General features: G+C 41.4%; 1 protein-coding gene across 1 annotated transcript in view; it reads right to left on the bottom strand.

The window, feature by feature from the left end:
* The window catches only part of ST8SIA1 (ST8 alpha-N-acetyl-neuraminide alpha-2,8-sialyltransferase 1), a 144,205-nt gene that overhangs the window by 43,801 nt on the left and 75,484 nt on the right, over positions 1–24,920 (bottom strand). The window contains exon 4 of the mRNA XM_075506497.1: positions 22,439–22,531. Coding sequence (XP_075362612.1) covers positions 22,439–22,531 — 93 coding nt within the window. The remainder of the gene's footprint in view (positions 1–22,438; positions 22,532–24,920) is intronic.

The following is a 24,920-nucleotide window of genomic DNA, read 5'->3' as shown; positions in this document are numbered from 1 at the left end:
TGAACATGGCAGAACAAATCAACCAACACCACAGTTTTTGAGAGGGCTACTAAACAGTCCACCAAGTGGTCCATGCACGCACAAAAAAGTCATTGAAAATTATTTATTTGTTGAAATGACTTGTGTTGTGCAATTCATGAGCAGTTTGTTACGATCATTGAACACTCCATATTCAAGTTGTTCTCACTCGGCATAAAGTCCAAAGCTGCTGCAAGATAGGAGATAGCCAAAGGGTTCCTACCTTATAAACAGGTTGCTCTTAAAATTATTTAACCCCACTTTTTTTCCTACCCATAATAATTCCATAGAATCCAGGGCAAATTTACAGATTCAGCAAACATTTTAAGAAGAAACATGCTTATCTGTTATCAGCAAACGTCAAAAGGGAAGAAAAAAATCTAGGTCTCAGCACATTTTCTCAGCAAGTTAAAGGATATGCACAGAAAAACAGCGACAACATATGCCTGGCTCTATTAGTGAGCCACCATCCTGAAAGCAGTCAGTTCATCACGTACTAGGATGTCCTCTTTCTTCAGGCTGCTGCTGTCAGAGCTGCCTGAACAGCTTGCACTTCATGATTACAGTCTATGCACGCAACCACGCAGTCACCTTGCACGACTCAAAACTTCTGGCAAACTGTGTAGAAGGAAGTTGCAAAGAACCCCCTGAGCAATTCACAGAGGAGTCCTTTCCAGGCAGCTGCCGAAGGACGTTCATGACTAGTCCATATGCAATAGGGAGAAGCAGAGGGAACGTGTGCCTTGTTATGGGCACATATTGCCCCTACGCTACATCAGTCAGATACATTATCGTTGCAAACTCTCCTATGGCACTGACATAGTTTTGCTTCCAACCACACAGAGCTGGTGTTACGTGTTTAGTGCGTTACTTGTTTAGTGAGGAAAGGGGGGGAAAAATAACACAAGAAAGATGAGAAGCGGATCTGGGGTTCAGATCTTTGTATCTCCCAAAGACCCTCACACCACTCTCTTCCTCCACCTTTTCTTCCAACTCTCTGTTCAGTGCAGTAGCTGCCAGTCCCCCCATACCTCCCTGGTCTCAGCAGCAGCAGCAATTTTCACTTTGTCAGGCTGTGTGGAGGCTCTGAAGGAGTCACTTGGCTAGTCAGACTGTGTTTGCTGCCTGACCAGCTATTCCCCATCTCCTCCACAGACAGGGAGATAGACTGGACAGAAGCTTTCCAAAGGCTAGATACAGCCCACACACTCCCCTCCAGTTAGACAGTGCTGCTTTACGTATACAGCCAGATTAAAGAGTAGAATAAAGCACAAAATAGGAAATGGGAATGAGATTACCTAATACCCCAGCTCAACTCACTTAAGAACTACACCCTGCTACAAAGGCAAAAGCAGTCTCGCTCCAGTTTTAAGCAAAGGACATTATCTGAGTTCTAACCAAGGAACTCCACAAACATTTACTCTAAAAATCAACCCCTTCTATGCCAATGAGTATCATTATAGCCAATTTTTCAAATAGGCAATCTGAAGCAAAAATGACCGTTCCTGATATCAGAAAGCTAGCACACAGCAGAAATCTTGCTTCCTAGTTCCTGCCCTGACCACTACAATGTCCCTTCCACTATAAGCAATAAATGTCCTTCAGGAAATGAGAAGTCTCAGTAGTGCAAAACAAACAAAATTCATACTGAAAACTGTGGGTCAGGTCTTCAGCTGCCGTACCTCTGTTGTCTTAACAGAGCCAGCAGATGCTTAGTAGAGTCACCTGAAGACAACGAAATGCAATTTGAAGGTTATCATGCATGCGTGCCTTTCTCCATGTGAAGATGGAATAAGTCCCTTAAAAGACAGTTCACTCTATAGGACAGAATTATCCTTCACAACTAGTAAGCACATAAAGGAAAAAAAAAAAGCATTAACATCTCACACTCACTTTATTTCAAGTAAGTAAATAACATTCACCACCACCATTGATGAATTTATAAATTTTTTACTTTGGTTTCCAGGACTGTTGCTAATGGTGGTTATTTAAGGCTTCATTGCACAGAGACACATTTTCAGGCAAGGTTGCAAAGGGCAAAATGAGAGGAAGGGTAAATAATACTCCAGAACCGAGCTGACCCAGCAACATCCAGGCACAATAATGAAAATAAAAGGAGGATGTTGAAGGTCTTTCTGTGCCGTGGTTGCTCAGTGATTGTGGAAAACTAATAGGAAGGGACACATCCCTGAACAACTGATGTACATCATCCTCTCTGTAGAAAAGTGGGATGCTCAGGGTCCTGCCAGTCCATGCCAGAGCAAAATTCCTTGGACAGTAAATTTGCAACTTGATGAACACCTCTGTATATGAGGAAGAAGCATCAGAGATGAGAACCAAACCCTGCAATATTCTGACACTGTGTGAACAGCAATTAGCAACTCTGTAGACAGAAACAGGTTCTCTGCCAGGTCCCATAAATCTCTTTATGCAGATTTAATACTCATGAAAGAGATCGCATGAGCAGCCAAGAATGTAAGTCTGCTCTTCATACCGGATACCTCAACAAACACCTATGATTGAAGACTGGGCAAAGAGCCAGGAATATGCTGCTCCGGACTTCACTCTGACTCAGTGTTGGTCTGTGATGGCTCCCTCATGTTTCTGTTATCCTGTCTGAAAATGAGGGACAATATTTCACCTGCTTTGCTAAATGCTTCAGCTCCACAATGGTCTGTAAACAGCAGCTTGACTTAAACTTATTCCATTTACAAAAAAACCCACCTTCTAAAGCGGGATGGAGATCCAATCTTTTATATCACACCCCACAAACAAGCCTTTTGGTTCTTGCTCTCTGTTACAGTTCACGATCAACAGTCAGAAACCCTTCCTAAAGGCCAACTGTAAACCTTGCAGCTGGCTGTCAGACATGCTTTAATACCACCCACACTCTGCAGCTTTTTCGAAGGCTCCTTCCTGCCTGACACAGAAGGACGAGAACAGCTTAAGTCGTCATTCACTGGGAGACTGACTGAGACAAGGCACGAGTGGACTCGAGCCAAAAGACAACCCGTGAAGGAACTGCAGTTCTGAACTGCCTCCCATTTTACTTGTTAGCAGTATCCAGACAGCTTCATGCCAATATGAGCACTCATTTTTATTTTTGTTCTACCTTCAAGAAGTTTGCACTCAGTGATTCAAGCCTGTTCTGCACTTACATTAACTTCTACTGGCCTAGACCAGAGCACAGTGAAAATCGGCTTGACCGAGTGACATGCAGCTGGACAGAGTGTGGAGCATGACCTGAGGACAGAGCATGACTAGGACTGCTAGGATATCCATCCGTTTGGCACATCCCTGCTAAAGCCCCAGCTGGGTCACCCCAGAGTAAACTGAACTTACCTGACCCTTTTAGGGCTGATGGGAAGAGCATGAGCAGATGGTGAGCTGCCCATCTCCTGCAAAGAATCATTTAGAGAGTAACAAGCTTTACTGGCTCACACAACTGTGCTTTACAGCCATGAAAAGTTCTGGATCTGTACATGCAGCGTGATCATTTTGTTATCAGTAAACAAGCTCAGTATTACCCCGCCTTAGCGGAGTAACCTGATTCAGATTTACAGGGCTATTCCCCTGGCTATTCATCCTTCCTATCTTCCACAAATAACAGAAGCCTACGACAAACCTGGCACTGACGCAGGGTCTTCACTGTATTTTGCTTGGCAACCTCTGATATATATCTGACTAAATTTGTATTTTCTGTTTTAAGGCCCAGTCTCACAAAACTGAACACTGCAGTTGCTGTTAAAGAATAGTGTGTTTGGTTTTGGTTTTGGTTTTTTGGGGGTTTTTTTCTTCTGTTTTGTAACTCACTTGCTTTCTTAAAAAAATGAGGCTTAACTCTTACTGTTTTCTTGTCCTGACTATTGCTCAAGCAGTCTACTGTCAGGATACAAATCGGGCTATTTCTTGGAGTGTTTTTTCCCCCAAAGGTTAGTCTGGCATAAAAATAGCGGGAAGTAGGATGTAGCTTGGTCAGAAATATCTGAGAAGCAACCCTTCACCATATCGAGAGCAAGCCAAATAGTTTAATTAGTCTAATGAGTCTAAGAAACACCCCCTTTTACCTTGTACAGTGTAAGTAGATCTTCCAGTTACTGAAATGCCCTTTATAAAAATACAAAATAATGAAGTCATGTTTCATCCTTTTATCCTGCTTATTACATTTTGTCTTTCACTCATTTTGGCAGTTTTTATTTCTAGTTGGTTTTGATTTACCTCCAGTTAGGCCACAGCAGAGCAGTGCCACCCAACTCACTGTTCCATGGGCTGGCTAGCTCAGCTCAGTCTAATATTGACATTGGGAGTGAGTGGAAGAAGCACAATGAGTATTTCTACATGCGTTAGATTAGGTTTCAATATTTTAAAAAAATCTCTAAAAGAGTACATGATCTAAGGTATCAGTGACAAGGAGAATGCTGCGTTAATATGTGTTGGCATGCAAAATGGAAGAGCAAGTACAAAGAAAGAGCTACTAAATAGGAATAGAGGGAGAGGAAAAAAAAAGATTAAAATCTCATTATACAGAAGATGAGGTTATATCACAGAGCTTCAGCTCAAGTTCTGGCAACTACTGATAGCATTCTCAGCTATGCACATCTAAGCAGACCTATCAAACCAGACACCTCAAGGGACACAAGCACCTGGTTTGTGAAACAAGGAAATTCTGTTTAAACACAGGGAAAAGCTTTTTTTTCTGTCAGGGTGGTCAAACACTAGAACAGGTGGCCTGGAGAGGTGGTGGTGTCTCCATTCCTGGAGATAATCAAAACCCAGGTGGACATGGTCCTGAGCCACCAGCTCTAGGAGGCCCTGCTTGTTCAGGGGGTTGGAGCAGATGACCTCCAGGGGTCCCTCGCAACCCCAACCATTCTGTGATTCTGTGAATCCTGATCAGGCTTAGCTGTTGTCGTGGTTTAACCCCAGACGGCAACTGAGCCCCACACAGCCGCTCGCTCACTCCCCCACAGTGGGATGGGGGAGAGAATCACAAGAGTAAAAGTGAGAAAACTCGAGGGTTGAGATAAAGACAGTTTAATAGGGAAAGCAACAGCCACGCATGCAAGCAAAGCAAAACAAGGAATTCATTCACTGCTTGCCATGCGCAGGCAGGTGTTCAGCCATCTCCAGGAAAGCAGGGCTCCATCACACGTAATGGTTACTTGGGAAGACAAACGCCATCACTCCAAACGTCCCCCCCTTCCTTCTTCTTCCCCAGCTTTATATGCTGAGCATGACACCATATGGTATGGAATAGCCCTTTGGTCAGTTGGGGTCAGCTGTCCCAGCCGTGTCCCCTCCCAGCTCCTTGTGCACCCCCAGGCTACTCGCTGGTGGGGTGGGGCGAGAAGCAGAAGAGGCCTTGACTCTGTGTAAGCCCTGCTCAGCAGTAATGAAAACATCCCTGTGTTATCAACACTGCTTCCAGCACAAATCCAAAACATAGCCCCATACAAGCTACTATGGAAAAAATTAACTCTATCCCAGTCAAAACCAGCACAGCTGTAAAAAAGATTTCAACTCTATCCTGCCAAGATGGTGGCTGTTTTGCTTGTATATTTGCAGCATTGCAAAGACTTGAGCAAGTAACCTTAGCTATGAAAATCTGCATCCGTTCAGTCTCTGCAGAGAGTAAGCAGAATATTTCAAATTACATGCTTAGACTTGCATATGTAAAAATCTACCCACAGGATTTAGCCAAGTCTCTGCCTGAAGTAGGGTTGGAAAAGGTAATATTAGATTAGTTACTCTCTTAGTTGGACAGTAAATACAACCATCTGGTATAAGTCTACATTACTGTATTACAGTACTACAGTACGTCATTACTAGATAGTGCAAAGTAGCAGAGGGTGAAGCTGATAGAGTTTGACCAGAATCAGGAAGGAAATTTTGATTTAAGTTATAAATGAGCCACAGTCTTTTAAGCCACAGGATGAACTCTTGCCATAGAAACAGTGATGGACTCAGCTCTCTGTTCTACACTGTGCTTCTTATCAGCGTTACTCACTAATGCCAACCTGCTGTATGAAACAGGCATGGCACTGGAAAACTGAGCCAAGATTATTTCTGAGAACAGTACATATTCACCACTGCTATTGATTTGAAACATTGCTCTGGGCATAAACGCAGGCAGAAACACTGTCTTCTTTGTAAGTAAACCCTGCCAACAGTAGCAGAAGTAATAATTATCATACAAGAATCAACACCCTCACAGCATGTAATGAAATGAATGAATTAGAAATTCAAGAACACATGTATTTTGCACATTGTTTGCTGTCCTTCTAGAGAGATCAAAGCAAAAAAGGTAGGAAAGTCACAGTGGAACATTCTAGTCTGAAAAATGCATTTCATTTTCCTTTTAAAGCACAAAGAATCCATACCCCTGTCGAAAAGCCAATTAGAAGGCTGGCACAGATGAAGTTAAAAATAATTATAAGATTTCATGTACAAAAAGTTCATAAAGTGGCTAAAATTTCTTATTCTAATACACTCGAGAAATCTTTTGTGTATTGTTTCAAAACTCATGTGAAATGAACGCTTAATTTCAGTGTGCAATTTGACTCAGAGTCAGAACCTTGAGGGTCTGATTTTAGCAGCCCGCCTGCTTCAGTGAGAAGTACACAAGTTATTGAAATGCTTAAACAGCATGCCAAAATCAGCAATGCCAAATCTTACAATTGTATATTCACATACTCAAGGGAGAGTGTTAAAATTACTCTACTGGAGCTCTTTTATACTCGCACTTTACAGCTCCATCTTTTATTAGCTGTTAATAATACAGTTCAACATTACAAGCTGTCTATACACTCTGATCTAGCTTTGTATTCTAATTGATGAAATTTAAACTCATGCAAGCCTGAGCTTATTTTATGATTATTCCCTAGATATTCAAGCCCTAATTTTTTACTATGATGTCATAGACTTTTCTTTGGAGCTCTCAGTGTAACTGGGTTTTTGCTATTTAAGTGCAATCTCAAGCAAGAAAAAGTGAACGCTGTGTACAGACCAGCCAGATTGCAAGAAACCACGGTATCTATGGACTTTGGTGGAAGTTGCTCTGGAGCACTCAAGATAAGGCTTCTGTTAATGTAAATGGCAGGTTTTTGCTTTAGAAATGGCATCAAATTCAGAAAGGCCACTCTTATTTCTTGCCTTATGTCCGAAGAGAAGCAGGTTTTGTTCATAAGAACAGCACAGTGAAAGGTAAGAAACTGAATCCAGCCTATGCGTTGGCCAAGTGGCTTTATGAAAAAAAAGAGCACTCGGGCAATGTGGAGGCTGCTGCTAGTCAGGCCAAACCGTATGGATTTGTTGAACTCCTCCATGTCTCTGTACCGTTATTCTTTGTCCTTCATTTCCACCACAAGTTCTTTGGAGCTGTCCTGCTCTATCTTTTTGTCTTTTGTTCAGACAACATCTAGCACTGTGGGGCAGGGATCCCTGATTAATGCAAGTAAACGCACTGAAAACTTTCAGTCTTCCCGGGATGACAAAACTGACAGGAGGTAGAGCTCAAATTACCATTACTATCCCTTGATACGTCCCATGTGCTAATGGAAGTCAGAGGAAGTCTCTGTGGTTTAGTTTAAGCACATGGGTACATTCTTCAGCTCAGCTCACCACCACATGGAGAAAGGATAAGGTGGCAGATGGAACACACAAGGGGAATCCAAGCCCAGTCAGATGGCTGATGCTACATGTTCAGAGCATTTCCCAACTTACACTGCAGCCTTTGGTCCTAATCACCTTCTTGCTCTCCTCTAGCCCTGTCTTTTTTACTGGTCCAAAATAAACGCAACTCCTAATTCACTTTTAGCCCAAGCAGAGAAGCAGTAGATATGTTCTCCTTGTAAAGTATTTCTAGCTTAGTCAGAAGAGGAAACCATAAGTTGATAAAACAGTCTTCTATGTTTACAAATAATCATGACAGCCTCTCACATCACATCCCAAAATGCAGACACCTCTGCTGTGCATTTTCTCCATTTACTGTTGGACAATCAAAACCACACCAGGAGCTCCACAGATACTAAGACTTCTTTCATCACTAGACTGTCTCCCTTGTTACTACCGTCCACCTTTTGAGGTCCTCTTACCCTCTTGCAGAGGACTTCCTGCTGCTAAGCTCTCTGGTGGAAGATGCAGATGAACTGATGCCGCTGTAGGCCACATATTACACTTTCTTTGAGTCCCTCTGCACTGTAGAATCCCTCCCCCAAGGCCCAGGCAAACCCTTAAAGGAACTCTCTGCAACCACAACTCATTGTTTGTTGTTGGCTGCTCCAGGACCACCTTCAAAACCAGGCTTGTCTTCCTTCTATGGTATGAATCTGTGAGTCCAGCCTCAGGTGTCACCAAAATATGTCCTCTGGACCAAATCAGGCCTGCATTGCCAAAAATACTCATGAAGGAAAAGCCCAAGGCTGCCAGAAGAATAGAGGCAATACCCTGGCTTCCATCTGCTTTGGAAGCAGCTCTTTCACTGCAATGTGGGCATGGCTTCATTGACTTCTGTGGGTCTGAGGTCAACACTTGAGAGGATTATTGTTGCTACGCTGCCAGGGTATGGATGGAGCAGAGGAGAACTGAAAGAAAATCTATGCCTTTACTTCCCCAGCAGATAAACAAGGCAAGATCTGTAGGGAAAGGTAGTGTCTTAGATCAGCTGATTCATTGTAAAAAACAGAAATAGTTCTCAGAACTGTTGGTGTTTAATTTGGCACTTTTTCTTGTTTATGTTTTGTGGAAGGCCTTCTGTGTGCTTAAATACTTGCCTATATTTTTATCGAATATTCTCTCTCCCTACAGATCTTATCTTTTATATCCCTAAACTAATATAGCTACAAGAAAAGTACCATTGCTTTTTAGAAGATACTGGACATGCTCCTGGACCAATAAAGGAAGCAAAACTCTTTCTAGGAATGATGAATAAAGAGGAAACTACCTGCTGTATCCCCTTGTTGTCCATATTGCTCCTCCTGGAAGGTCTCCAAAGAGTTTTCCAGGAATAGACCATGACTTGGTCATTTATTAACCGAATCCTTCAGTTTTGAGTTTATGTTCCTTCACAAATCTAACTAACTCATAAGAGAAATACAAAGACAGGGCCATTCTGGTAAAAAACCTCATCTGTCTTTTTTTCCCTGCTATGTCATTTTGAAATGCTGGCTTCCATAAATATTCTACCCATTTTGCATATACACAGTTACCTAATTGTTCATTCTGTCAGCCTGCGTACAAGTGAAACACAGACATCTCTACAATAAAATCAGAACATTTCTTCCAAAGATCTCTTAATGAACAGTAATGAGTCTGTGGGTAGAGCTGCTTGACGCTTTCTTCTCCCTCTCCTCCCTGCCTCCAAGTTTACAAACACATTCCAGAGTTGTCAGAATTAAGCTATTTACAATTTTCAAGACTTCTTATGGAACATAAACCAATCAGTATCAGAAGAAGCTCACAACTTTCTGAGATAGACTTGAAAAACTGAATTTCATACCTTGCACACCTTGGCTTTAAGAATAGGTTTTAAACCTTGATGACCCTTTTTCCTCAATGGTGATGCCATTTAAGTTCTTTGTTACCTCCCATGAAAGGCCTTCTGAACATCTAGATACTTCCTTCAGTGTTTAACCATTTCCACTCTCTTTCCATGTACTAAACTAAGTCAGAATAACTAATTCCTTCTGTCCTTCATTTTTCCCCACTCTTTTAATACAGAGACTACTCTTCCTTTTTTACCATTCGCTGAGAACATGTGAAAAAAAATAGTTCCAAAGAACCTTCCTTAGTGTTTCTGATACTGCTGACTATTTACTTATAAACTGAAAAAAATTTCTCCAGATCTCTCTAACTTCTGGTTTACCTAAAAATCCCTTAACCCATTTGTTCTCCATTTTCACTTCTGTTCTGAACACTTTCTTAAGACTAAATGTTTATCTTCGCTGTATTGACTCCTTCACTATCAAGCACTAGACTTGCTCTAGCCTACGTCCTCCTCTTTCTTTCAGCATATGACAGTCTCTCAAATGCTAGTTTTCTCAATGATATCAGAGTATTGCCTTGCAGGTGTTACACTTATTACACTTTTAATAAATTTCTAGCAATTTCTCAGAATTTTACTGCAAAATTCTTGTTTGGAATTTCATGAATCACAATTTTAATTTTATCATGTAATGACCAGATTTGTTGCCCTTCAGTCATCCCACAGAGAAACTAATGAAAATAAAAAAATAAAAAATAAAATATTCAATTTAGCATGCAGGTACTTTTAAAAGGTTGTTTCTTCCCCTCTACTGTTCATGCTCTGTTTCTCCTACCTCTCTACATAATTTTTGAACATTTCAAATACATTTCCTTCAAAACCAGTTCTTGTACTTAGAGTAGCAAATCCAAGGAACAGAAATGACAAACAATAAGCAAATAAAATATAGTGGGTCAACATCCAGCTCCTAATATGGAGCATTAAAAAAGAAAGGGGATGAGGCTGTATTAAGTAGCATCAGCCCTCCAGAAAAGAACAGGCAAGCATTTGTACCTCACAGGAAACTGCAGAGATAAAGCAAGACAAGGAGCGTCTGAGTTAGCAAGATAAAATGTACAATTTCTTTATTACTACACTACATGGAAGAGAGGCAAGTGGTAGTCCCTCCCTCCTCCTTTGTCAGTGGTGCCTCACTGGAAAAAATATCAGATCTTGGAGTCAGTCACCAAGACAGCAGTGCCTGAACTGACAACAGACCCTGCTGTATCTCTAGCTCAAAGCACCCACCAAGTTCAGTACCCCCACAGATGATTTTGATACATCTAATATGAGGAGCACTGCTGGAGAGCAGATGTGTCTGTCTAGAGTTGAGTTTGTCCCCTTCTTCCCTCTTATGCCTCTGTCAGCAATAGGCATGAAGCTATTGGGAAGGCATATGTTCTTGAGTAGTTTACTGCCCAATCCATACAAGTTTACGGCAAAAATCTTTCTTCCAGTTGTTCTTTGCCAGCAGACAAGCTCGTCAGAATAATGGGGATCAGCATGAGAGAGGAGGGCAGTCACCCCACTCTGCTTTCAAAGGTGCTGATGCTTCCGCCAGCACATTACCTTTATTCACAGCCTCCTTTCATGATCTGCTCTGTGCAGAGGAATGGACAGGGAATTAAACACGGTATCATAAAATCTAAAACTGGTCCTCTCCTGAAGGAGGAAAACTCTGAGGTCCCGAAGGGGAAGACACCTTTTCCCATTGCCTTCTCTTTCTAATCCTCTCTTCAACCCTTTACAGTCAGTGTTTCACAGCAGTTCCTCTTCAAAGGACTGTTGTTCAGAAAGGCTTCCTGACTACACCCTCTTTTCCCTCAGAACCAATAACATATTTCCTCATGGTTTTAGAGATAGCGTAGAAGTGTTCAACGCCAGATCTTCATAAAATCTCAGAGACAAGGTTAGCTGCTAGTATATTCATCTGACCCAAGATGACACCAAAACTGTGTCACGCAGAGAACAGGCATCCTTTTATAGCTGACTTCAATTTTCTAGCAACATATTTTTTCTCTGCTCTGAGAAACCATGAAATATTGGCAGGAACCAGTACCAGGAAGAGGCCCTGCAGAGCAACCCGACCAAAAGCCCCAAGTCTGCCTACCTAACCAGAGCAGCCGACCTTCGCTGATAACCCTATGCCTTCCTCACACCGTATTAACCAACCTTCCTATGCACAAAATGATCCAGTAGTTCAGTCACATCTGAAGCGAGTGTATCACTTACCCTCCAAGGATCTTTATAGCTAAACATTTATCTAAACAAATATAAGGAAAACACTCATTTGACAGCTGTCAACTTCTCAATCTTCTACAGAAGTAAACTAAAAGCAATAAAATGCAAATGCCAATTTTTACAACTGGATTTGTTCTGTTCAGAAAAATAGCAGTTTCACTATAAAATAAAATAAACCCGCCTCTACTTGGAGGTGTATTTTCACTGAAAATTATTCTATTTCTGTTATCCTACATAAAAGGCTGATCATGAAAAATGTTCTCTAATGCTTACAATGACTCATTTCTAGCAATCCAACAGCATCCTTGTGTATGAAAGATACAGCAGTTTTTTTAACATTCTGACTCAAGCCAATTGTCCTTTTAATCAGCTCAGTTTTTGCTTATAAAAAAACATTTAATGAGTCACAACCTCACACTCCGAGATTTTTAAACTGCACATCCAGCTTAGGGAGAGCGTAATAGTTTGAAAAGCAACAAATGTCAACAGATTTTTATATTTCCCAGGGATATAACAGTATTTTCTTTAGGTGTGGACTGTTTAGGAGTAATCTGGGGGTTTCTGTGGGGCTATCTTCATGACTAGTGGCGTGCACTTTGGCCACTCGCTAAGTCTACACGGTAAACGTCAGTAAAATGATAGTGCTGAGATACCTACGCATGCTGGTACTAACCCAGTTACAAGAAATAACCAATTTGGATCAAAAAGGTGTTCTGATTCACACACTGGCTAGCATCAATGGTGCCAGCTGGCTAGCACAGAACTAGCACTGGTACCTGGAGCTGAAAACTCTCCAGTTAAAAACTACACCAAATGGCTTAGCTATGAAGCATCAGCTTCTGCCTTGCCTCTACCAGCAGCCTCTTAGTATTGATGCTTTCCAACAAATCAACTTGCCTGCATGTCCTTCTCAAAGGACAGGCTACACTTCCAGCACTGAGGGTGGGCAGAGAAGGCTTCCCGGACCCCAAAGCAGACTAGGAGGAAGAGATTGTCTCATCCACACCCTCCGGGATGTTTTGGCTTGGAAAGCAAGTCCAGCCAAAGGCTGCATGAGTGCAAGAACCAACCCTCCCTGATGAGAAAAAAAGCCAAGTCAGGTTTTTGGTGGGTGTAAAGTACTGCAGTGGGAGCTACAGTGATTTACACCAGGAGAGAATCTGTTCCCCTAAAGGACTCCACATTGGTGTTTTTCTCTACATTCATCCTTTCCTTCAGCATCTATTCTAAGACCTACTGATTTAGTCTTCTCACTGAAATTCACATTGAAATAATGTCCTAAAATTTTGATTGAGAAAAACATTGCTTCCAAACAAGCAAATCTTTCCAGACATTATATGAATGGAAAGATTGTTTATGAAAACCAAAATGTCAGCAGAAAAACATTTCAAATACTTCTGCATTCATGGTAACAAATTCTGTCTGAAAATGATTGGCCAGATCTTGTCCTCCCCAGTTGAGAGTGCAAAAATAAAAACAGGGAGGAGCTTCTAAGGCACAAGCTCTTGCTGACCAGCCTAGCAACTGGTTTCCCAACCTACCTTGCTGTCCAGACTGAAGACTGCTGAATGAGCTGCCACACAGCCCGTCAGCCTCTGCCAGAGATCAGCAGCGCTGGGATCTCACAAGTCTGCACAAATCAGCAGAGATTAGCAGAGGAATGAAACCCACCAGTCTTCTCAGATAGATTATCTCATTCCCAGCAATCCCCTCCACTGTTTAATGAGAAAATTGATACTAATTAACCTCTCTGCCTCTTTGACACCTATGCTTAACCTAAAGCTTTTGGCCTGTGGCTAAGCCCATAAGGATAATTCTTACACTACTGCGACCATCTCCTGAATTTGGAGGCTTTCTTTGAAGTTTAGGCGATCACACAGCTGCAGATGCTGTTAAAAGTGAAAGTTATTTTTTAGAGATGGGAACAAAAGAAAAGATGGGAATGTCACAATCTGACAGACTGCAGAGAAGTAGTAGTTTTCTGTGTTCGCATTATTTGCAGTCTTTCAGATTGCAGGATGCCTTGTATCTTCATTTTGAAAAAGATATATTTGCTTTCCAACCAATATCTGAAAAAAATCCAAGAGATGGGATAGTGGTAGAAAAATCTGGGTTAAAGCCAAAGACCAAAGAAAGATTAGTTACTTAAACATGGATTAAGCACTTAAAAGTCTTTTGGGTTGTTACCCTGAACAAACTTGCGTCATTCATACAAGACACTAAATTGCTTGATCCAGCAAAACACATATAAGTTATTCCGCTGACTTTGAAGCTATTACTCACATCCTTAAATGTGAGGCACTTGGGTACACTATTCCACATACTAGAAGTAGGATTTAGAAGCTCTCATATCAAGTCCTACTGCAGCAATATAAGGATGAAAAAAATCACCTTAATTAAAAGCATTATTTGCTCAAGGACATATATAGCTTTCCCATTTCACAAACCTAATAATGGAAAATCAGACAGCTGGTTGTCTTTCTGTCTAGTATTGCTGGCACACTCTTCAATACAGTGGTCTTAAGAAGACAGCAGGAGGTGGGGGGGAAGGGGGAACACCAAAAAGCATCAGTCTTCCTGCAATGGCTTGCCAAGAAAATGAAAATGTGTGAGACAATGTGTTAATGAATATCAGCACATATGAGCAAGCACTGGTGATTTTGGTAAGGCAAAGATTTGCAATTAAAATGCCATTCACAATAGAGATAGCTATGATTATCATCAAAATACCAGTTTAAGGTAGGAGATATGTAAATGTGCATGTAAGATGATGCATCCTATTCCTCTCCAATTCTATAATAAACACACATTAGATGTGAAATTTGAGGACTTTCAATGAGAAATCCAAATGGATTATTTTAATCCTGATATCTTCTCTCTCTCCTTTATGATGATCATTAATAAAACATTTATTTTTTGGTTAAGAGAAAGCATCAAACTATAATTTCATGACATTTCATTTATAATTTCCCATTTCATCCCATTATCAATTAGCCCTTTAAATTACTGTAACATGGAGAGTTTTCTAGAGTAATTGAACAGAGGCTCACCCAAAATATCAACTTTCCTGCTTTTTGTCTCAGGGGAGATTTTACTTGATCAGCCCCACTTATCTGACCTGTACTTAAGCACAAGCTATATGGATTTCACAGCACTCTCTGGGAAGTTCTTCCTAGTATCTAGCAATCGCTTTTGCTGATGAGGTATTGTCTCACCTCCACCACCTTAGCTAACCGTGCCCCAGGTAACTGTTACAGCTCTCCTCAGTTTCTCCTTCTCCTTTCTTCTCCCCTAGGAGATTAAATAACTTTTCTTCTCAGTTCTCATTTTCCTAACCCAAAATTTCAGCCCATTGGTTCTCATCAACAGCAACCGACATTTCTCTTTGAAGCTAATATATTTTGAGACTCCTCTAGATGCAACAATCCTTTCCTTGGGGCTTACACTTCATAGTTCTCTTTCTTCCTGCTCTTTACTGCACCTTGCAGTTGACGCTTCATGTTTGGGATTTGGGGCTTTTTTGAACACATGGTGCCAAAACCAAGTATAGTACCCCAGCTGATGCCATAGTTGAGCTTAAATACAGCTCTTCATGCATTACACTTATTTAGATAACCCAACACAGCATTTGCTATTATCTAAATAGTAGGACATTGCCTATTCATACTCAGTCACTGCCCTAACACCACATGCTTCTTTTCTGCAGAAATGCCACCTAGCCAATAACTCCCCCAATTTTTCACATATTCCTCCCCATGTGGAAGACTCTACATTTGTTTTTTCTGGATAGCATTCTGTTTAGTTCAGAATGCTTCTCTAATTTTTCATTATACCTTTGAATTCTAACTCTAATGCTTGCAGTGCCACTTCATTTGGTATTGGCTGCATATCTGTAGTGGGATAGATGCTTTTCATCTGTGTGACTGATCTACTGCTATGATTTCAAAAGCTGACTTCAAAATTGGAGCGGTACATATAGGGTTTAATTCAAATTAATTGAATTATTTGGGAACGTTTGATTCGACTGCAAAAGACTGTTCCACATAAGTCTCCCTACATAGGTTATGATTTCTAGATCACTGAAAAGTATGACGTATGACTTTGCAGCCAAACTCTGCAAGTTTTCAAAGGAAAAAAATCGTCTAAATCTCATCTGTGAAAAGCAGAGGAAAATACAAAATAGATTAGCATTTTTAAAAGTATTCTATGTACTTTTCTTACTTTAAAATAGATTATAATCCTGTCCACACTAGAAATTACAGAGAGGACAGATAAGAGAGTAAAAGCCATTGATTTAATTGGGGTCAAAGAATGGCTATAATAGCATCAAACTGTCCCAATCACAGCATGGCTTTGTTACAACTCCACATATTTCTGTTCATCAGCTAATAAATCACAAAAGCCAATCAGAAATTCTGGGGTTTTTTCCTGGTTCTGCCTTTGGCCTGGTCATAAGACTGGCAAGTCCTCTTTATCACCGCACTTTCGCTTCCTTTTCTGTTCAAATGAGGACAAAAAATAGGTGTTCCTCACAGAGGGAAACTAAGGCTTCAGTTGTTAATAAATGTAAAGCTTTTAAGTGAATTTTGAATGAGAGGAGAGAAAAGATTGACTACCAACAAATGGGGCTCCACGCAACCTCCATATACAGACGGGTTTATTATAGTCTTGCCTCTAAAGAAGTGCTTCCCAGAAATTTTATCCCCTTGCTGTTGGCATAGATGTTCACAGACTCTTGCAGAAGAACATAAAACTGTAATTTTGCAATGTGAATGAAAACAATGATTCTTATCACTTTTGGAGTACTTCTAAGTGAAATAATCTGAGATATATTCAGATACCAGGAATGAAAGAAGAGCCTCTATGTGAAATATTTAAAATCTGGTGATTAAATGACATTACAAGGAAAGATCTTCCCATTACCTGACTCCTAAAGAAAGGAGAACATGAGCAATAGGGGTTTTCCTTCAATAACTTATCTTATGGGTGGGGTTTTTTCTTTCTTTTTCTGATCTTTTGCAATTACCAAATTAAAATGTAACTACCTAGGAATGGAATATATAGTTTTTTACATGGAGACATAGTCAAGAGGAATTCTCATGTGCCATTTTCATGAGTGTCAGCAACAGGCTTAATATTGTACATTTGTTTAATCAAAGATGAAGGAATCTTCTATCAAATTAAAAAATTGCCTCAGTTCTGTCTTTTTATTCTTAATGGCTTCAGTCAATTGGATTCAAAGATGTCTTCAGGACTGAATCCAGGAAAGATTATTAGTCGGCTCTAAAATGCAGGGAGAACTGGAAAGCAAATTTAATCCCACTCAAGTTTCGTGGGAACCTAATAAACAACAGCGATATTTAACTGACATTTCAAAGCTCAGAGGCAGAATCATTGCATTTGTTAGCCTTTAGTCTCATTCCTTCATCTTGCTTTACTGCAGGAAACTGGATGCAGCAAAAACTTGTCAAACATCGCAGAGATCAAAAAAGTGAATTAATTTACTGAAAAAAAAAAGTTCACATTCAGCGATGGAAGTTTGTACTGAGCTGCAAAGTCCAATGGCTGATCCTAAATCTGGTTACCCAAGTTTCAGTCAGACTATTTCCATTGGCAATGCTATACAGCTGTTGAGAGACTCCACTATACAGACTTAAATAAAAATATCCACATTTCAAAGAATGAAGATTGACACCACCTCAACTAACCCTTCACTTATTTCTGCATTCAGAGCAGCAAGACACGCTCCAGTAGAAACGCTGTAGTAGCGGAAACACGGATCACCTACACCCTCACCCTGCCTCTGAAAGCACAGGTATTTCACAGAAATTTTCATAATTAATGTAATTACGGTAACCTCCAAAGGCCTAGACACGCACAGGAATGACCCGGTCCTCATCCACGTGGATTTACCTGATGAGGGGAGAGGATATCGGACAGGGGCGGCAGAGCTCTGCCTCAGAGCCCGGCTCTGCATCCTCTGCGCGCACGAAGCTCCCGCCCTCGGGGGCCTGCGCCGCGCCGAAGCAGCCGCAGGGGAGAGACGGAGGCGGGGAAGGGCACCTTGGCTCTTCCCTTCAGCAGAAGGGCTCTCCTCTCCTGCTAGACCAGCGGCATCAGTCCACGCTGTGCCCCTGCCATGGACTGACGTGCTTTCCAGCGTGGAAGGGCTCAGGTAGCAGAAGAGTCTGAGGTGAGAAGGAGGCAGGGAGGGGTTTCCCCTAGGGAAAGGAGCAGATCTAATTACTCATCATACAGGGCCTGCGAGGGCAGCGACCCCGAGTCCCCCTTCGCCATCTGCTCCCCAAGCTGAGAGCAGCGGCAGCAGCCCCCGAGCCGCTGCACGGCTGCCGGCTCTCCCCCAAGTGCAACATGTCTTCCTTCCAGCACCATCCGTGCTGAGAAAATGCAGCACCCTGAAAGGAGAAGGGGCAAAATCTTCAGACAATTCAACCAATTATCTGATTGCATCTCAAAGACAGTGTCGGGAGGTACCTCGCGGGCTTCTGTCGGTTATACCAATCCTGAATTATGGCGAATAAAGAACGCTACCATAGTCATCGTGCCATTTTCTAATGAGATTATTTCTACACAGGTCAGAAACACTCACACAGCTCATGGATAAAATACTCGCCAACAAACATCAGTCAAGCATTCTCCTGGAGAATGCTTATGGACATGGTGTAGTGGTGGGCTTGGTAGTGTTAGGTTTACGGTTGGACTCAGTCTTAAAGGTTTTTTCCAACCTATACGATTCTGTGATTCTGTGATCTGAAACTTACTGAGTGCTTGGAAGCCATCTATTTGGACTATTATATCCACATTAATGATGATATATGTGTGCATGGGTTAGACAGAGTAAGCAGACATGGTGACTAGAAAGGACGATTGCCACAAACAGCATTTGTTTGCAGATTTAATTAAAAGTTTAGACAAAAGGTAAGAATATTATTATATGACATTTGCAAGAGTTGTTGAAGATGGTAAGAAATTGCTAGAATTTGCTTCTCAAACAGCCCAGAGCCAGCGACTTCAGAAACACACAACATCCACACCCCAAATAGTAACTCTTTGCATTTCTTAGTCAAAAACCTTATGCCACTGGTCAAAAAACATCACTACCTATTTAAGCACTTTTACGTTCACGTGCAATCCACTGACTAGTGCCTCTCCACAGCTGCAGACAAGCGTTCATAATATAGAAACAATCACTGTACATGACATAACCTTCTTGATTTTTCCCAGAGTCTAAGAACAGCTGTAGGCACATCACAGGTCTCGCTACTGCACTGCCTCTTTCCTAGCAGGGACTTATAGCAGCTACTCATGGAAAGAAAATAAAAACCAGGACAAATATAGAATAATGTTCTGCCTGCAAAATGGTTCCCTACAGATAAGGCCAAGCTGACTAGGGTGGTAGGGGAATGAAGAGGAAACATCAAAGATACCAACCTTTTGGCAGTCCCTCAATAGTACTGGGCAGTAGAGGGTGGGAGAGGTCACAGTGGCCCCAGGAGCAGCTTTACGAAACATTTCAATCCCAATTGCAACTTCAAACCAGGGTTTGACAGAGAGGTAAGGTTTGAATGCATGATGGAAAAAGAAGTTTTACACAGGCTTAAAGGACTGTGAGTTCCAATACTAATTGAAGGGAGATGTCCGTGAAATATTTTAGACAAAAAAAGAAACTGGGGCAGTCATCACGAGTCCTCTTAGTCAGCCCGGCAAATTTCTATTGTAATACCTCCATTGTCAGTACTTCTGTATTATATGAACCAAAGCTGGGGTAGGAAATTCCTCATAATTTCTCATACCCAAATGAGAACTGAGCACAACGTTCTACAAGTGAAAACTGTACGACCTGCAGAGTCATATTTCCTGCTGAAAACAGAGTAGGAACTTGATCTCTAATTCTTTCATTATTATTTGCTTACTCGAAGCTTTACAGAAGGCAATGTTTAGAAGGTATCTCTAAAGTCAATGTACTCCCAGATTAAAATCTTGACTCTCCCATTCTAAGGCTCTAAGTCTAGAGGGAAATGGTGGTAGCTCAGATGTCACTCTGCAATAATTACTGCCAACAATTTAGTTTTCTAAAGGCAGTCATTCTGGTTTTAAAACTGCACAGATAATTGCCTCCACGTCCCTGGTATGAAAACATTGCCCTATCCAACATGCCTCATCATAAATTATCTGGTAGGGATAAGTCTTCTAGAAGCCATGAATGGTGTTACAAGACCAATTCACTAAATCTGCCATGACACACTTGAGAGATAGTTGAGATGTCAAGCCTCATCAATATCAACCTACTTAAAGTAAGGACAAGAGAAGAGGGGAAGAATGATAATGAATAATACCATTAAGTGAAGCTAGTTAACTTACAGCTTAGAAACAGATACATATCAGTCATCAATCTGAATGTCCTTGAATTTCATGAAAGTCTGGACTTATATGCAGTCTTAATTCCTTAAAAAGCTTCTTTCCATAGAAATGGATTATTTGTTGACAGAGCAATAGTCTTTTTTTCCTATTTTAAATTCCAACCTTTCACCTTTTTTTCCAACTCTAACTTAACACACAGGAGGTAAAATAATTACTTTGGATAGCGTACAGGAAACATCAGTAAAATATTCTTTTAAAAAAAATCTCTTCCTGACCAGGCAGAGGAAGCAAACTGTCAGATCTCTCAAGAGCTCCAAGCCTCAGAGGAGGTTTCTGCCAATTTTCAGCGCTATGAATTTGTTCTCTGTCTCATTCTCAGTTACTGGCTGTATATCTCCTTATCTAATCAATACACGTGCATATACATCCCACATTACATTCTCAAAGGTCTTGCATTGCAGTTATCATCCACTCATTTTGAACACTGACACTGAACACAATCCCTGAACAACTTCCTGTTCCCTGTCTATTCCTTTCTCCCTTTCTCTTTTCCCATTTCCCTCCCTCTCCACTCCTCCTTGTGATATCCCCCTCTCATAAAGTAGCATCTCTCTCTCTCCATCTGCTTCTTCAACCATCTGCTCACTCCTTCCCTTCCTTCTTGCTGGACAACTCCACAGTGTCTCTAGCATAGCTCCATAGTCTCCCTGTAGCATCACTAAAATTCTTTTTCCTTTTCCTCTTCTGTTCAAAAATACTAAGTACAGCGAGCTTTCCACTCTAGGCCTTGATGGAGGGGAAGGCGCAAAATAAATATCCATGAGTTTAATAAACCTCTGCCTTGACAACTGTAAAATCCTTAGTAACCTTCGTGTTTCATGCTGCTCCTCTTCATTTTATCCAAAATGCCATGGCCAAACTGATCTTCCTTCCTTGATGGGATGTTCTGGCCATTTCATCCCACTTCTTAAATCAATCTCATTAGCCATCTACGTCCCACAGGATTTTCAGATTCCCCATCTTCAGGTCCACTGCCCTGAGCAGCTCCCTCTTTTCGCCTGGCACCTGGTGCCATCCTCTGCCAGTTCTGCTTGGTTTGCTTTGATCTCATCCCACAAGCATTTCTGTGCCTTCTCCTATTCAGACACTCTATGCCTGGAATCAGCTCTTGAAGCTGATTACTACTCCATTTCCCCCTTGCTCGCCCTCTCTTTTCTACTCTGTCAAAGACTGTCATCTTTTCCACACATAAAACTAGAGAACCCTTCAGTTCCTGATAGAGAGGAAAAAATATTACATTTAAATACCATCAAACATCTATTTCCAAGCCTGTGCCTTTCTTCTTTCTAAAACACCTGGCTTTCTATTATGCATTTTATTTCCCTGCTTTGCTTCCTTTCACAATCCTTCACCTCCCAGTACCCGCATTATACAGTTCTTTATGCCTAATCATTTCCTGTTCGTCCGCTTGGTTTATGCCTTTTCTCTGTGTTTTTTAGTGAACATGGCAGGTTACTACCAGATCTTGTTCTGCCTGAGAACAGCCTACCTCATTCCGGGTGATAAACAAATAACCTAGCAATTAAAATTCAGGAAGGCAAAATCAGAGAGATGGTGTTGACTTCTTTCTCCCCGCCTCCCTTCCCCTCTCTCATCAGCTACTGACATTTGGAAAATTTCAACCAACTCTAATAAACAACGAAAATTTGTCCCAGTTTCCTAAGAAAGCAAGGCTTGTATGATCACAACCTGACAATCAGTTCCATCCTAACCACTTTTGTACCCATAACTCAATATCAAACAAATAATATGAAGACAGTAAGGACCCAGAGGTTATCAGTGGTGAAGCAAAGAGAAACCCAAATTAGCATCTTCATTAACTGTGGGATGCAGCAGCCAGCTGGCCTGACCAGCAGCGTAGTTTGGGCCACCCATCAGTATGTGCCTGGCTTGGAAGCAGCCAAAGCATCTCTGGCACGTTTCCAGCGCATGGTAAAGGGAGGGAGCTGGAAGCACTGAGGGGAGTATGGTAGAAAAAAATAACTCTGTAAAAGCCAGCCTCCCTTAGTTTCCCCGCTGACAGTGAACGGATCAGGGGTTTAGTCTTGAATTATTTCACCTAACACCACAGCATTGCTTATTTCATCTTTTCCAGATCCTTTTCCAGGATCAGAAGATCATTAAGAACATAACTCTGATGCACTAATATCTATAACACAGATGAAGCATTTTTCTTTTAGTTTCCCCCGACCAGAGAAGGAAAAATATGTGCTCTACCTTTTCTGAATTATACTGGGATTTGCAGTCACCAGCTGGGTTTTCAATCCAACGTCCTTGCTGTATTCACTGGACAGAGGAGGCAGGTTGCACCTGTGCACAGAAAGACAGTCAAGATTTTAAATGACATTCAGGATTGACTGGCTTCAACCTCAGTCTTTTTTAGTCTGCAAGTTTGCAGTGTTTTTTTTTTTAAAAAAAAAAACTTTTCAAAAAAGTTGCTTTTTAAAAAAAAAAAAAAAAAAAAAGCTAGCTGTCTGAAAATGTAAAAGTGCTGTATAAATACTAGACCAGGCTACAAATGTTCCCTACTGTACCACACCTATAAGCACAATAGGACATTTTTGTACCAGATTGTGGGGAAATGTAGAAATAAGGCCTTTTGCAGAGGTGATCTTACGTAACTACTAAGCAAAAACAAAGACACAGACTTGGCATTTCTGACAGGCTGAAAGGCTGTGGAAGAGGACGTTATTATCTATAGCAAAGACCATTTTTCCAAACTCTTTTAAAGTTCTGTTTTTCACTCTGTTCTGTCTTGTTTACCAGTATCAGTCTCCAGACTGTTACCACTCTGTGGTATTACAAGCATTACACATCTTGCAAACAACGGGCGACTGTCATTTTTAGTATTACACTGCGGGGTATCTTCAGCATACAGAATTTACCAAGAAAACACAGAGAAAAAATTTAAGTGGCTATTTAAATATGGGTGTCTCAGTTTTGCTCACAATCTTGTTCTGGTGGGCAGGGTGATAACATAATAAAGAGAAAGTGACTGAGCAAATTTACTTTGGAAAGCAGAGCGCCAAAATTAAAAAAAAACAGAAGTAGAGAGAAACTTCCAGACAATGAACAGTCCTAAAAGCTCCATAGTGAAGACCTAAGAGGAGAAGGAAGGTGCAGTAGATAAAGATGAAAATACATTCCAACAGTATCTAAGTCCATGCACTGCTCCAGAAATAATAATCAGGAGAAATATACTCAATATATAGAAATTACACCAAAAATGGGTGTCAAAACAATATTTTTCATTTCAAATTTGTCCAACTTCTAAAATCAAAGATATAAAGAATATTTTTAATGCTTAAAGGGCAAAAATGAAACCAAGATTCTCAGAGAAAAGTAGAATTTGGAATTTTTTCAGAAAAAGACTGTCAGTTTTTTGTGTTGTTGGGTTTGGGAGTTTTGTTGGGGTTTTTTGTTTGGTTGGTTTTTGTAAAGTTTTGGGCTCTACCATAACCAAATTTGCCCTCCAATTCTTAAGTTCAACCATCAGAATCAAGACATCCCCATTTGCACATGCTGGTTTCGTTGTTTCTCTGCAGCACGCTGGAAAAGCGCAGCACAGAGATGGAGCGCGCGAGGTAAGGAAAGGTGAGAGGCACACTCAGGCACCAGCTCCTGCTCCCAGCGAGAGCACGTGCTGAGCAAATGCCGACCCTAAAGAAGAGGGTCAAGCAGCCCCCGGTTGCTCTAAGCTGTGCGGACAACCACCCCCATGGAGGACGAGGCCCCAGCACTGGAGGAGGGCAGGCAGCAGTGCAGAGAGTTCTTTCATGTTCATGACTTCTCCTCCCGATAATACCAGGGAGACACAGGTTCCTTTGCTGCAGGTCTTACGCCTGAGAAGATCTATGTCATTTTTCTCACTGTCTTCTCTATTAAACTCTCCGTAGCACGCCACTTCTGCATGCATCCTCCAGGCAGCCGGAGTCAGTCATGAAACCCCTGAGTCCAACAACAACAAGCTGCTTATCCAATCTTTTTATCTTAATAATTCAGAGGCCCATTTCCTACACTGGTGAGAGGCGGGAGCTGGGGAAGTGAGCTACAGTTCAGCTTTTACGGCAGTTTCCAGGGGCTACTGCAGAAACTGTTGGGCTCTTGTACTCCAGGTCGCCATACTCTTCCGCCACACTGCGAAAATCAGTATTGTTGCAAGGAAAGCCCTTGTTTCCACAGCAGTCACTGCCTCCGTTAGCATTTTCACTGACCTCTGCAGCGTTCAGAGAAGGGATCCAGGCACTTGCGACAGCTGAGTGCAGCAAATGAGGCTGCACAAATTCCCGGCTGCACCTCCACATATTATGGTTTTGTGCAATGTCAGTGCCCGGAGAGGGCACTAGCGTGCACATGGTATACTCCCTGCAATGTTTGTTGATGTGAAACATCCCACATTCCCTAAGGAGAAACATAGTAATGCTAATTTGCATGTATTTGCATACAAATACCAGTTCTCAAAACTATCTTCCTAAATTCACATCATCAGCAAATGCCAAGGAGAAGGCCAGCAAAGTACCACCTGTATGGAACATAGATGAATTTAATCATGTTCACCAAGAAAAATAAAATTTCCAGGAACGTTTTCTCCTTTTCATGACTACATTTGTTAAGATGTGCACAATGTATTGAGATCTCAGTTCAGAAACAGCTTCTAGTTTGGTCTACCACAATTTAAGAGAAGCTAGACAACTTAAAA

Source organism: Mycteria americana, chromosome 1, assembly GCF_035582795.1.
Source record: "Mycteria americana isolate JAX WOST 10 ecotype Jacksonville Zoo and Gardens chromosome 1, USCA_MyAme_1.0, whole genome shotgun sequence".
Classification (NCBI taxonomy): Eukaryota; Metazoa; Chordata; class Aves; order Ciconiiformes; family Ciconiidae; genus Mycteria; species Mycteria americana.
This window is presented reverse-complemented; position numbering and strand designations above follow the sequence as displayed.